Source organism: Berghia stephanieae, chromosome 10 (assembly GCF_034508935.2).
Source record: "Berghia stephanieae isolate SIO BIC M18660-M18661 chromosome 10, UCSD_Bste_1.3, whole genome shotgun sequence".
Lineage (NCBI taxonomy): Eukaryota > Metazoa > Mollusca > Gastropoda > Nudibranchia > Aeolidiidae > Berghia > Berghia stephanieae.
The window spans coordinates 35,284,984-35,300,298 of record NC_088369.1 but is presented as its reverse complement, the minus strand read 5'-3'; the positions used below and the strand labels follow the sequence as shown (position 1 = coordinate 35,300,298).

At 35.9% G+C, this 15,315-nt stretch overlaps 1 protein-coding gene across 2 annotated transcripts in view; it reads left to right on the top strand.

The window, feature by feature from the left end:
- LOC144981045 (inositol 1,4,5-trisphosphate-gated calcium channel ITPR2-like) overlaps positions 1-15,315 on the top strand; it is a 219,025-nt gene that overhangs the window by 123,556 nt on the left and 80,154 nt on the right. Inside the window, exons 27-37 of one of the 2 annotated variants that reach the window (XM_078929132.1) lie at positions 403-534; positions 1,206-1,338; positions 1,809-1,902; positions 2,624-2,678; positions 3,183-3,301; positions 3,914-4,001; positions 4,819-4,926; positions 5,094-5,230; positions 5,811-5,878; positions 6,766-6,821; positions 13,892-13,927. In XM_078929132.1, the coding sequence (XP_078785258.1) occupies positions 403-534; positions 1,206-1,338; positions 1,809-1,902; positions 2,624-2,678; positions 3,183-3,301; positions 3,914-4,001; positions 4,819-4,926; positions 5,094-5,230; positions 5,811-5,878; positions 6,766-6,821; positions 13,892-13,927 (1,026 nt within the window). The remainder of the gene's footprint in view (positions 1-402; positions 535-1,205; positions 1,339-1,808; positions 1,903-2,623; positions 2,679-3,182; positions 3,302-3,913; positions 4,002-4,818; positions 4,927-5,093; positions 5,231-5,810; positions 5,879-6,765; positions 6,822-13,891; positions 13,928-15,315) is intronic. The other variant, XM_078929133.1, reaches the window with a different exon arrangement.

Below are 15,315 nucleotides of genomic sequence, written 5' to 3'. Positions count from 1 at the left end.
TTTGAGAATTGCTTGAATGGTTTGCGTATTTTTATTACAACAATGAGACTACAAGAGTTATCAGATTAAAAAAAATATGTCTCCCCGACGGTAAAAGGAATTCAGAGGTAATTTTAAAAATATTTCTCTTATCCAGGAAAAAAAGACTTCTAAAAGCATTCAGATTTTAAAATACATTTATTAGGATCTCTTGGACAGATTTGAGAATTGCTTGAAAATTTTGCGTATTTTCATTTCAACAATGAGACTACAAGAGTTATCAGATTTCAAAATATTATGTCTCCTCGACGGTTCAAAGCAATTCAGAGGTAATTTTAAAACATATTTGTGGTATTCATCTCTTTTTGTCCAGGAAAAAATCTTCTTAAAACATTTAGATTTTAAAATACCTTTTTTCTTTAGGATCTCCTGGACAAAAGCGGGTCTCCGACATACCAATATTTCTCCCAGCTGAACAATTGGATCTCACAGTTTCTGGGCACCAATGGAGATATGACCTCATCTGAGATTGGCAACAACATGCTTGTTAAACAGGTTTGAATTCATCTATAGTTCTAATTGGTTATTGTTGTCTAGTGGTATAAGACTCGCCTTCTGATGGGAAGGTCCTGGGTTCGAGTCCAGTTCTGAGCAGCGCATAGTTGAGTCCTTGGAAAAGGCTCTTAGCTCATATTTTCTTACTGCATTTTAGTGCAAAATGAATACTTGACCGTTAACATTGTTGTCTCTGTCGAAAATTATGCAATATCTCCTGGAGTGCGTCATGTCTCGTCCTACATGTTTAGTATTGCTGTTGGCTAGGGACCCCGGGTCACGTGCATTTAGTACGTTTAGTGAATGTGGCGCTATATAAGAGTTATTTAACATTCCAATAGAGGTATACGAGAGGCTCATTTAGCCAATAATATATCTCATTTTATGGAAAGTTTAATAGACGATAACCCAGGCATTTAAATGAAAAAAAATTTTTTTATTCATACACTGAACATTATATTTCAATTTAATTCAAATGTTTAGGCTGATGCCAATATAAATCATACTTTTACTTAGAATTCGCAATTAACAAATTAAAATCAACAGTAACAATTAACACACTGTTACATTCATTTCGAAATTTGTTTAGGTGTTACGAATAATAAATTAACTTATTATAGGTAAAACCAACAATGACAAAACATATTTATTGCATTTTCTTTGAACTCCAGGTGTTACGATTGGTCCATTTTCTAGTCAAGTACGGATTCTACCACAAGTCGGTAGACATCAAGATGTTACTGAAGCCCCTCATGTCCCTAGTGGATGGGCGGAATGACAAGCCTTTCCCGGACAAGTTCCATGGTAGGAATGCTGAAAGATGTAAAACTAAGACTAACTGAAACTAAAATTCCCTTTATTCATTACGTGTAAACTTAAACGTTTATAATATGATCGAGAATATCGCGTGATAACTAGACACCTATTTGGCGGTATAAAAACAATAACAATGATCAGAGAGAGAGAAAGAGAGAGAGAGAGAGAGAGAGAGAGAGAGAGAGAGAGAGAGAGAGAGAGAGGTCAATTTCATTCACATTATTGTTTATAAACAACCAACTGTGTTTGTCCGAGCACGTGTGAAGGTGAGTCACAATATCCATGTTGTCATCGGACAAAAATCTACGGGTTAATAATAAACTTCTCAACAGGAGAACGATGAAGTTATAAAAAGGGGAATAACACTAAACAATCGATCAACATAAACAATAACTCGATTGCATCCCTTAGACATGTCAAAATACAACACATAACTAATAATTTTCTTATCATGACAGGGACTGAAGCAGAGGAGGTTGTCAAATATTTTCAGAAAACAGGTCGATACCAAAAGTCTGAGGAAACCAAAGCCATCGTGGATGCCAAAATACAGTGAGTGTTATTATTATTAATAAATGAATAAATAATAAATACATTCCCTTTATTCATCCCTAAGGGGAAATTTTTCTTTAGGATCTATTCCAAGGGAAGACTGGAATAACCCGGGCGTCAGCCGCAGTGCAGCACCTCAAAGTGAGCAACGATATGTGACTTGGTCAAGGCCACACAGCGCGATGGGTAGTCGAACTCGGTACCTTTCGGGGACGAAGCAAAGACCGTATCACTGAGCCACGCTCTCCACTTGGACTAATAAGAACAAATTATACATAATTCTCAAATTTGTTACGACCGCAAGTTTTTGTTGTTTTTTTTTACCCAGGGAATTGATGTGAATCTTATTATGTTTAGTTTTTATTACAGAAAATCTCGACTATGTGGCCTAGTAATGTGGCTCTCGCCCTCCGACCTGTAGTTCTTGATTTGAGTCCCTCTGTGGGTGGTGCAAATTTGAGTCCTTGAAAAAAAATTTTTTTTTACATTCTCTCACCGCGCTCTTGTGTAAAATGAGTACCTGGTGGCTAAAGGCTTTAATTCTGTCGAAAAATTTTGTAATAGCTCCTTATAATCATAATATCTTGTCTCACATGTGTGTTTGATACCCCTTGTAAAGCGCTTTGAACAAATGTTCCAAATGCCTATTTGTTCGAATTTTTTTTTCTTACTATTAATGGATATTTAGTAAGAACATTGAGATATTTCTTTCCCATTTCAGAGCCTTGGAAGTCCTGGATTTATTTTTCAATTTCACCTTCAATTTGAGAATGGAGGTAAGAAAAGAAAATTTGAAATTGAAAGAAACACTTTTAACGTATTACTCTTAAAGAGCTTTCAACTTACATATAAATATTTTAAAATTCATCTTATAATATTATATGTTACTTAAAATACAAATGTACGTTTTAGTATTTTAGTTGTAAAGAAATGGATATTATATTTATTTAAAATATCAATCAAATGTATTATCAGGTAAGAAGCAAACGTTCTCTCCATATCTATACTCTTAAATTTAGTTCTTTAGTTTTGAAACCTAGAATAATAAATAGACGAAAAGAAAAAAACCCCAAAAGAAAACATATGACAAGCGAACACAAACAATGAAAATATATTGAAAACATGAGAACATAATTGAATGTTTTAATCTTTAAAAAACTCATAGTTTTTGCTACTTTTATATAGTTATATACTTTGGTATAAAACTGCATATCGTACATTTTGTCTTAAACAACATACAATTTTGTAATTAATTCTCTAATATATTTCCATTTGAATAGAAATTCATGAACATGTTCAAAATCACACACGGACAAGCCGCTCAACAAAATATGCCTCCACCTGAACTCTTTGGTCTTCTCAATGCTACAGACACTTTTGAAGTAGAGGAAAACACATCGTAAGTTTCCAATTTACCATTTTATTATTTGCTCTGATTTATGTTCACAGTGTGTTTTCAATTTGTTAAAATAAACTTTTATAAGTCTCGTATACTGATTGTGACAAATGCAATAGAAGCAGAAAAATTTATTTAACATCTAACATTCGCTATGAAAAATCGATAGTGGAGCTATGATTTATCGTTTGCAATGTTCAGTGGTAAAAAGGAGTTTTACTCATATAAAAATGGTGTTGCTCACACACATGGTACCTAAGTCTTGCTAAATTGAGGAGAAGAAGAAGACGACAATGACGACGACGAAGAAGAAGAAGAAGAAGAAGAAGAAGAAGAAGAAGAAGAAGAAGGAGGAGGAGGAGGAGGAGGAGGAGGAGGAGGAGGGGATGAAGAACTTCATTTAGTTTCATCAATCTTCATGTTGTTAGCTTCTGGAATTATAGAGTCAATATCCAACTGAATTTGTTTTTATGTCTGGAATGACTGTTTCAAATTATTTATTCGATATTTGTTTAAAAAGCAGTCATTTTTTTCAATTAATGTCTCTAATTACCTTTGAAAAATTATTCTGATTCTTGCTTGATCTGACAAAGCACGTTATTTTCTCTTCCAAAGAATATGCCGCACAGCTCTTAAAAGACTCGGGGACATATTTTTAGAGACAGATTTCTTTGAGAAGAAAGAGCTGACAGATATTCTGATGGTAAATACTATATTAATAATTTATGTTTGTGTTTGAAAATAAACATTCACATATATAGTAACCAGCATTAACTGGAATAGTTATAATCTTTAGATCAAGAGACCAGGAATTTGCGTTGATATCTGAAGCTTAAAACATACAATAACAATTGTTGAAAGAGGTGTAAGAAAAATCAAGTTTACTTATATAAAGACCGTATCATTTTTTATGCGAGTCAAGCTCTCTCGACCAATTGAGCTAGTCGAATTTAAGATTATTAATAATATATTTTATTGTCTTCAAAATAGTGGCAATTTGTCATTTGGTTACACATTTATAACAATACAATATATTGACATAGACACACTCACACAACATATTATGTACACTAGGAACACCGTAGTCATCGTCACCATCATAGGTATTTTATATTATATAACATGTGCCACGTTTAGCTTTATGGATGTATTGATGTTTTCAATGTAATAAAATCAAATTTATTCAGCTTATTCTAACTTCAAGATCATGATATCAATTGCACTGCAAAGAGATAAACACAAAATGTAGTTTTCCCGGATAACAGAGCAAATTTGATTTGTAATTACAGTATATTTTTTAAAAAAACGTATGCCCATCCGCCACGACATCATAAGATTTCGTCGACTAGGCATTCCACGAAGGAATATAAATAATACATCAACCAAGATGTCTGATGTCAACAGTAATCACCCATGTTGTCCAAGTATATAAGTTAATTAAAATAATAGAGCAATATTAATACTGTTCAATTTTACAAAAAATGTAAAGTCATCTTTGCTTTATTATTCTTTTTCAACAGGATATATCCCATTACGACTATGACGAAATGGTGAGGAAATCCATGCATCTCGTCAACAGATACTATTCTGCCCACAGAAATCTCTTCAGCAGAGCAGTGCAAGCCCAGGTAATTCGATGACATACATGCCAAAGTCTATGAAGTTGTAAAATGTTATAACATTGAGATTAAAATTCAATTTTGGACAACTGACCCAACCCGAAATGATACCGTTTTGAGACAATTGGTCACATTTTCCCCAAACTTACTAACTAGACTCTATGTTTATTTTACAGGTTTTGACAACAGATGAATCTGTGAAAGTAGCAAATCGATTGGATAATCTCCTTCCTACCCTGAGGCGTTTGGCGACCTCAAAACTCAACACAGAACAAGTGACTGAGCTTTGTGTCATTATTGAAGAACTCATTGGGTAAGTTGAGGACTTATACTGTTGTTGATCTTCTTGCCTTTTTTTTTTTTTTTTTGGGGGGGGGGGGGGGGTAGGGGGAGGGGGGTGGCGAGAGACGAAGGAGGGATTTAGGATATATACAATATGATAATTTAAGTACAATTTTATTTACATTCAGGCTTAAGCCAATCACAAAATCTGTTGGCAACAAAGTCTACATGAAAGAGAAAAAAGAAACAAGACAAATGGTAAATGGCACCAACAAAACAAGATGGTATTACTAATAATTGTGTTGAAAAAGGATATCAATAATAATAATAATAATAATAATAATAATAATAATAATAATAATAATAATAATAATAATATTAATAATAATAATAATAATAATAATAATAATAATAATAATAATAATAATAATAATAATAATAATAATACCGGGACGGTAATGGAAAATTGGATATTCATTGCAATGTAATATTGGAGACTCGTTCTGGTCTAGGGTTAGTTCAGTATTTAAGGTAGTTTGCACCATGACAGCTATAAATTACAGAAACAGAACATTAAAGTTTTAAATAATTAATTCATATATTCATTCCAGGATGTGTTCACTGAAAGGTGAGAAGGAGGAACCACATCACATGAACCAGAGCATTCTCTACAACTTTGGTAAGGAATAAAAATTACTTTTACGTACATTTTAGATGCCTGTTTAGGCTAAACACTGTGGACACAAAATCTTGTAATTAAAAGTGGTGAATGAAAATGAAGCAACTTTAAAACTCTATTGACAACAACTCAGATGTACATGAATAATATGTACTTGCTTCTAGCTAATTATGGACGATTTAAAATTGTTTGTAGAAAAATTGGCTTGGCAGAAAGTGGTTAAAGTGAAAATAACGGACTCCAAATGACACTATAAGGAAATAATTTATGCGTAATGAGCATTGTCAGACCGTGAAAAAATATTAGAGCTTTTATATAGGGCAATATCCACTAATCGTGCTCAAAACGCTTTACAAAGGGTCCCTGACCAACAGCAACACGTAACATGTAGAACGAGACATGAAGCCTGTTAGGCGATATTACAATTTTTCCAACAGAGACAACGCTGTTGGCGGCCTGGTACTCATTTTACACCTGAGTACGTTGAGAGCAAGGACTCAACTATGCGCCGAGCGAGGCTCGAACCCAGAACCTTCCGATCCGAAAGCGAGTGTCATGCCACAAGACCACTTAGCTGCTCAATATAGTGGTTAAAGTGAAAAATAAAACGGGTTCCAATTTACCCTGTAAAAAAAAAAATAATGCGTAATGAGCATTGTCAGACCGTGAACGCGCGCTATTTGTGTGCTTATGTCTCGTTCTACATATTTCGTGTTGCTGTTGGTCAGGGACCCTTTGTAAAGCGCTCTGAGCACGTTTAGTGGATATAGTCAAGGCCTTGATATAGCGCAATATAAAAGCTCCAGTTTAAGTAAAAGTCAGTTTAAGTTTTGCTTGTTTTGAAAACGTGTGTGACGCATTTTGAACATTTCTTTCGATACAACCAGGACTCTTGGAGGATTGTTTCACCATCTTGTCCCAGGATATCGATGTCAAGCTATTGGTAAGACAGACTTTTGCCTTTTTCGTTTTTGTATATTTATTTTCCTACCGTACGTTGACAAAACGTCTTATAACATTTTGGTCAAAAATCCCTAACTCCCTATAGATAGTTCAAAGATGACGTCCCTCAAGCCTTTGTCGTTATATTTTGCCATCCGCGTTTGTGAGTCATTCTCACTAAACTGTATTAACCAGACTATAAAAGTTCATGGTTACACACAGTTTTGTGTGTTCGTCCGTTATACTTCCGGATGGCAATGTTATGAGCTTCTTAGCCAAGCGCATACTATCTATAGATAGTGTGCGCTTGGTTCAGAAGCTCACATCATAGCCATCCTGAAGTATAACGGACTAACACACAAAACTAAGTGTAACTGTGGTGTATTGTAGATTGCTAATGATAATTTGTTAAGTAGAAAACGTCAACAATAGTCAGCCATTTTGGAATCGAAGTGATTTTTTTTATTCTTGAAATAACGTAATCGAATACTGATATTTGGGTACTCAGGTATCCCACAATCTCCCCCTTTAAAAAAAATTAGATGATGTAAAAAAAATGAGCTATTATACTTTCGCTCGTTTTGGTTTACATAATGGTTCATTCATTCTTACATTTGTTATATACAGCTTAAATGATTAATTAAGTAAATGAGAAAAAAAAAATAATAATGTTTGCATACGAGGAAAAAAAAATTATCTCATATATCAATGATGAGTAAGAAAAAGTGTTTCTTCTGTGTAGTACTAAACTAGTTGAAGTGGTCAACAGTTCATAATGATAAAAGAAAACACAGTAATGGACTCTAATAGTCTTAACTAGTGTCTACTTCATGCGGCTGTGTAGATGCAAAGTGTTTTTATGTTTGTGGTCGTAACGTCACAAATATTTCTTCCAATATTATAGTCAAGCTTAAAGCTTATAAATGGCCCTGCCTACAGTGTGAATTTGTTTGGTTTTCTCACGTTGCGACCACTTCTCGTAGTGTAAGGTGCACTTGTAGTGTTGTGATTGTTTTGAGATTGCGTTCTCTGTGACATGTTGTCAGAGAGACTTAGAGAATTTGGGAATTCTCTATGTGGTGAGGGCGGGACCTCGACCTGTGACCACGTAGAATTTGGATCTCGGTCATTCGCTGGGGTTGTTTGAACCATGGTTGGTATCTCTGTCGTTCTGAAGTTTGGGACGATGTCCAATAGTGGTGCCGGTGCTGGTTTGCTTGTGATTGCAGGGGTGTTTGTGTGAACAATTTGGTCGGAGTGTCGTCTCCATATGGCTCCGGGAGCTGTTTTGACTTCAAAGGTGCGTGTTCCCGTTTGGGCATGTATTACGCCGTGTTGCCATCGTTGGTGTCCGCGGTAGTCTAGGACCAGGACGTTGTCTCCGTTGTCGAAGTTCCTGGTGTTGGCAGAAGAGTGAGTACGAAGCTGACGGTCTTGACATGAAGATACTCTTGTATGAATGCTTGGTCGAATGATGTCTAGGTGAGTTCGCAGATGTCTGCCAAACATAAGTGATGCTGGGCTCTCGTTTGTTGTGGTGTGTGGTGCATTCCTATAAGCAAACAGGAATCTTGCCAGTTTGGTATGGATGGTACCCTTCTCATCTTTTGAAGCTTTCATAGCTTGTTTGAAAGTTTGGACCATTCGCTCAGCCAGCCCGTTGGTTGCTGGGTGGTAGGGTGTGCTAAGGGTGTGCTTGATTCCATTGACATTTGTGAAGGATTTGAATTCATTGGATGTGAACTGCACACCGTTGTCAGATACGAGCTGTTCAGGTAAACCAAATCTTGCAAAAAGATTGCTCAATATATTGATTGTTGAAATGGATGTGGCGTTGGATGTCGGTATTATTTCGGCCCATTTGGAATGGGCGTCGACGACCACTAGAAACATTAATCCCATGAATGGTCCCGCGAAGTCTATTTGAATTCTTTGCCATGGCTTGTCGGGCCAGTGCCATGGGTGAAGAGGAGCTTTCGGTGGATCAGGTTGAACTGAAGCACAACCAGGGCACCCTTTTGTAGTTGCCTCGATTTGTTTGTCAATAGCAGGCCACCAGAAGTATCCCTAGCCAAGTTTTTCATTTTGACTATACCAATGTGTCCTTCATGAAGAACACTTAAGATTTTTGCATGCAGTTTTTGTGGAGGGATGAGTCTATATCCCCAAAAGAGACAGTTTTGTTGCACTGACAGTTCGTTTTGTTTGTTGAAGTAAGGTTTCAGTTCTTCGTTGACTGTGTTTTGTCGTGGCGTGATTCTTTGGCAACGTTTGCTGCGTTGACTGGTAAGGACTTTATTACTTCTGTATAGAATAGTTCATCTGCTGAATCGGCCTCTTGACTTGAGTTTGTGGTGGGTAAAGGCAATCGTGAAAATCCGTCTGCATTAGCGTTTGACTTGGAGTTCCTGTATTCGATTGAGTAGTCGAAGGCTGAAAGGAAAATTGCATATCTCTGTTGTCTGGCTGCAGACATTGCAGGGACTGGTTTTGTGGGCGAGAAGATGTATTTGAGTGGCTGATGGTCAGTGATTAGTGTAAAGTGCCTGCCACATACATAATTGAAGAACTTTTTAACACCCCATGTGATAGCTAGAGCTTCTCTGTCTAATTGGGAGTAATTCTGTTCTGCCTTATTGAGGGTTCTTAAGGCGTATGCAATAGGTCTTTCGTCGCCTTCTGGTGTGATGTGCGAGAGAACGCAGCCGATGCCGTATGGTGAAGCGTCACAGGCGAGTCGCAATGGTCGATCGGGGTCGTAGCGCATGAGGACTTTGTCCGAAGCGATCATTGTTTTTATTTGAATGAAAGCATGATCAGCTTCAGTTGACCATTCAAATTTTGTGTTATCCTGTAGAAGATTGTACAGTGGCTTCGCAATTTGAGCTACATTTTCCAGCCACTTGTGGTAATAATTTACAAGCCCGAGGAATGATCTGAGTTGTGTTTTGTTTGTTGGCTGTGGTGCGTCGATGATGGCCTTGACCTTGTTTTCGGTTTTGTGCAAGCCATTTTTGGTTATTTTGACACCGCAAAAGATAACTTCGTCTTGGAAGAATTGGCTTTTTTCAAGATTGACCTTCAGTCCATAATCTTGAAGTCTAGCTAGGACTAGTAGCAGATTTTGCCAGTGTTCATCGTTTGTTTTCCCTGTGACTATCATGTCATCTTGGTTGCATTGAACTCCGGGTGTTCCCTGGAGGATTGTGTCTATTGTCTTTTGCCAAATTGCTGGTGACGAAGAAATACCAAACGCTAAACGGTTGAAGGAATACAGTCCTTTTGACGTGTTGATTGTTGTTACTTTTTGTGACGCACTGTCTAAAGGGAGCTGAAGGTATGCTTGTCTCAGATCAATTTTAGAGAATGTTTGACCTTGTTCCAAAGTAGCTAACATGTCTTCCATTTTTGGCATTGTGTATTGCTCTGTGTTAAGTGCTGAGTTGACTGTTACCTTGAAGTCACCACATATTCTCACTGTTCCATTGCTTTTCAATACGGGTACGATGGGTGTGGCCCAATCCGAGGTTGCAATTTTTGTGATTATCCCTTGTTCTTCTAAGTTGTCTAGTTCTTTCTCAACTTTTTGTTTTAAGGCGTACGGCACTGGTCTGGCTTTGTGGAATTTGGGAACGGCTCCCTCTTTTAGATGAAGTGTTGCCTCTATTCCTTTTATTTTTCCAATTCCATCTGAAAATATATCTTGAAACTGAGCTTTCAATTTTTCTGTATTGAATCTATCTTTAGGTGTCGTCATCTGATGTATGCTCTGCCAGTTCAGTTTTATAGCGGCCAACCAGTTTCTTCCCAAAATAGGATTGCTGCCTTTGTCAAGTATAAGGAGTGGAAGTATTTTCTTCTGATTGTTGAGTTCTACATGAACTGAAATTTTTCCCAGTGGAATAATGGTTTCACCTGTGTATGTTTTCAGACGAACAGCTGTCTTTTCCAAATTTGGGAAGGTTTTGAATGTTTCTGTGAAGTCCCTCTTCGTCATCACTGAAACAGCAGATCCTGTGTCAACTTCCATTTTTGTAGGAATATTATTGATTTGCAAGTCTACCTTTATTTTTGGTGTGTTTCCTTCCATGTGAAACATTTCCAGTGTAAACTTATCTTCGGAAACATTGTCTTCATCTAGCTCGTGAACTTGTCGGGATTGTGAAGTTCTGTCTCCTCCACTCCTCTGTTGTTGGCTGCCCTTCCTGGCCTGACACACTCTCTGAATGTGTCCTTGTTTGTTGCATGACTTACACACTGCATCACGGAGGTAGCAGTCGGCTCTTCTGTGGTTATTTTTCCCACATGATTGGCACGGTGGGTATGTTTGTGAGTTATGTCTTCTGTTAGTAGGTAAAGGCTGATTTGTTTTTATAATGTTGAGATCAGCTGTTGATTTGCCGGATGTTGTTGTGTGGATTTCCGCTGCATCTCGCTGGGCAGTTTCCATTGCAAGTGCCAAAGCTGTTGCAGATTCTAAAGTGAGATTTGGCTCTTGCAAGAGTCTCTTTTGTATGGTTTCATCGCGTATTCCGCAAACAAATCTGTCACGCAGAGACATTTTTAAATTGTCTCCGAATTTGCAGTGTTCAGCCATCCGTTTTATGGATGCTAAAAAATCAGGAAGCGATTCGTCCATCGCTTGACTGCGTTTATGAAACTTGAATCTTTCAACTATCTCAAGTGGAGGGGGCAGTAATGGTTGGACAGCAGTTTGCAAAGTTCTTCATAACTTTTACTAAAGGGAAGGTCGGGTGACGTCAAACATCGTAGTGTGTTGTACGTTTTAGCCCCGATGGACATAGCAGAGTTGCTGTTTGTTTCTGTTCGGCAATGTCGTTTGCAACAAAAAACGCATCGAGTCTTTCTTTATAGTTTGTGAAGGACTCTAGTCCTTCGTTGAAGGTGTCGGGTCTTGGCATGTTGGTATGTACACGTACAAGACTGGAGAATGCAAGCTCAATAGTTGGTAGTAGTCTGTCAATAGATTATAGTTTTATGGCTTGGTAGAATGAGAATACATGTAAACGTTATTGCACTTATCTGGGTTCTAGATGCTCGTCGCCATTTGTGGTGTATTGTAGATTGCTAATGATAATTTGTTAAGTAGAAAACGTCAACAATAGTCAGCCATTTTGGAATCGAAGTGATTCTTTTTATTCTTGAAATAACGTAATCGAATACTGATATTTGGGTACTCAGGTATCCCACAGTAACCTTTAACGTTTATAGTCTGGTTAATACAATTTAGTGAGAATTACACATAAACGCGGATGGCAAAAAAACAAAAAACATTTAGAAAAACCCGAGTGACGTAAACTTCATTCTATCTATATCGGTCGAGTTAAGCGACCACAACTATTCAAAAATACTTAAACCTAAATTTCTTTGATGTTTATTGAAACCTACATTTTAAAGAAGTTATGGATTTTGGAATATTGGACCAGTTGAGAGACATCTAACTTGATCTTTGCAATCATGGGGTTAACATTTTCTGGTCATAATGAACAAAAAATAATGCGTTTTGTCAATGTACGGCGAATTCACTGCTGAAGGACTCAAATGATATTCCGTGTAATTTTTCGGCTATTTACAGTAAGTAGTTTAGTGTCGATTGGAATGTGCTTTTTTACTGTTAACGTTTGTAGAAGTTGATTTTTGTTTTTTATTATAGTTTTTGACAGAGACCAGTGGGAATGATTTGGGGATGATGGACTCGATAATATACTTAAAACATAGTAAACACTCTAGAAACTGGCACATGGTTTTATTTTGAGTGTAACTTTGAAGGGATATATATATATATATATATATATATATATATATATATATAGAGAGAGAGAGAGAGAGAGAGAGAGAGAGAGTGAGTGAGTGGGAGAGAGAGAAAGAGAGAGAGAGAGAGAGAGCGAGAGAGAGAGAGAGAGAGAGGGGGGGGGCAGGGAGGAATGAACATCTGTTATTGAGTAAATAATATTTATTTATATTATATTGATATTTATTTGTAATATCCATATCTGGGGACTTTTATTAGTTTTCTGTTGCATAATATTATTGTTTTCGGTGATTGTTTTGCATATCACGAGTACATAATTAGTGTAGTTTTCAACTATAGATATTTTCATTTGCAAAATAACTAATAATCAACTCCAGCCATATCCTACGTGAATCTCTTTCTTTCTTTATTATTATCACAATAAATATCATTATGGAAATGATTTAACTGAGATATAAATATATACATTTAACGATGTATATATGGCCACGATATTTATTATATTATTGTTTTAAGTAGTGGCTCAAAAACTCAGTTTCTTCACATTTGACTGTCTTTCATAATTGTTGTAATATATAAAATGTTTCAATTCTGATTTCTTCAATTATTCACCAATTGAATAGTATATTCACTATACCCTGAGAGATAGTATGAAGATCAAGCATCTTTAAAGATTGATAACTATTCATTGTTCCATTAGGAAAGAATTCACTTTGTTTTATCACAAATTTTCTTCATTTGAACTAAAATACGAACCCAAAAGCAACACCAAAAAAAAAAATAGCAACGAAATAAAACACGTTTACCATTATCGTTAAGGTTTTTGTTTTTACAAAGTATACTCATTTCTTTCTTAGCTAGATTTAGTCTGCCAAAATCCCTTGCTTTTAACTTCAAATAGTAGACTGGAATATTAGTCAATCAGATAAGGATTATTCCATGAAAATGCATTGGCAATTATTTGAATTTTAAATCTTTCATTATAAGAATTCTCAGGACTTAAGTCTTTACACATTACATGGTGATTGATTCTTCAATTTAATCTCTGTTTAAGAAAATTCTAAATATAGATTTGAAGTTATTTTCTCACTCTAAAAAAACTGCAGTTCCTGTTTTCATTATAGTCAGTGGTAAGAAGTTTGTATGCGTTTAATAAAATAAAATCTTATATCAAAGCCAAAAAACTATGATAAAGGTGTGTGTAGGTCAATTTTGGCCAAGGAAATGTTGTAAAAGGCATTGAATTACGATGATAGTTTCCTCAAAGTCATTAAACAATTATTCATTTGTAACGACAGAACCATCCAGTTCAGCATCAAAATCCATTAATTTCGGTAAATTTATGTCGCTTGTTCCTTACAGTGCATCTATATCTATTTAACAGGAAAGGGATTTGTAGCAAATTGTGACTTTGTTTTGTTAGCCTCTAAAACGCGTGCCATTTTTTAAAGATAATTTTTTTTCTTCTCATTATTGATAACCATCGGTATTGGGTTTTATCATTTGACATTCATTTTAACCAGTTAACTGCCGTACCATGGAAAAACATGTATTTAAAAATGTGTCCTTCAAATATCTATCAATTTAAATAACCCTCATCTTGGCAAAAACTCTCAAACCTGGGACCTCGCGATGTCTTCGGTTTGAGTATTTTATTTTATCCAAGATGAGGGTCATATCAATTTATCGGTATTTGAGGGACGGAAATTCCGGTCAAATTTTTAAATACATGTTCTTTCCAGAGTACGTACGACATTTAACTGTTTAATTGTGAATACTTGAATTTCTTGCCTAACACTTTAGATGTTTGATGCATTGTTTTGTTCAATATAATATTTATTGAATATCCCAACTGGTCTGGTTTATGCTTGATAACTACCAATCGCCATTTAAATATTTTTTTTTCCGTAATGTTAATATCATTCTTATCGTTTTACAATTAAATAAAACCCGAAAACAAAAGACTTTTAGAATTTATTTTTGTCAACAAAATTTAACCAGTCAGAATTTCTGCGCCTTTGGCTTAAATTATTTCACTTGTCAAGCAGGGAATTGCTTTTAAATAATTTTTGCTATAACTTAAGGTCTATTTACGAAAAACAAGTAAAGGATTTTTACTAGTGATGAGACTGGATTCTTACGAGTTTTAAATGTTTTCTTGGTGAAAACGGTAATATTATAGGCGAGAGGAGTAAAATAAAAGCTCTCCGTTAGAGATTTAGGTATTTAGCCTTTGTCACAATTGACCAGATTTGATTAAACATTATGTGACTCATCATCTCAAAACGGTGAACTTATTGTTTGAATAACGATTTAAGTGATCCTCATCTTGGCAAACACTCAACCCTGAGATCTTGCAAGGTTAATTCCCAGGACTATGTCCCCGGTTCGAACCAATTCGGTTTTAAGCACGACCGGACTGCACGCATGCTCGGAGTGCAAAACATAGTTTCTACTGTATAAATTTACCCTTTAATAATAACACTCGTCCAAATGGACTTCGCTCAATTATAAGCACGCTCATTTTTCAAACCACTTTTAAAGAATATTATTGATTTGATTGGGATGAGGAAGCATCGTGTTGGTAGAAATTAAGGTTTCACAAGAGTAGAGCCCGTTCTCAACAAAAAATCATGAATACTTTTTTACTAGAATCATAATACATTCAGCGGTCCTAACAAGTTATCTTATATTTCAAGAAACACGAACTTTAGTGGGGAGA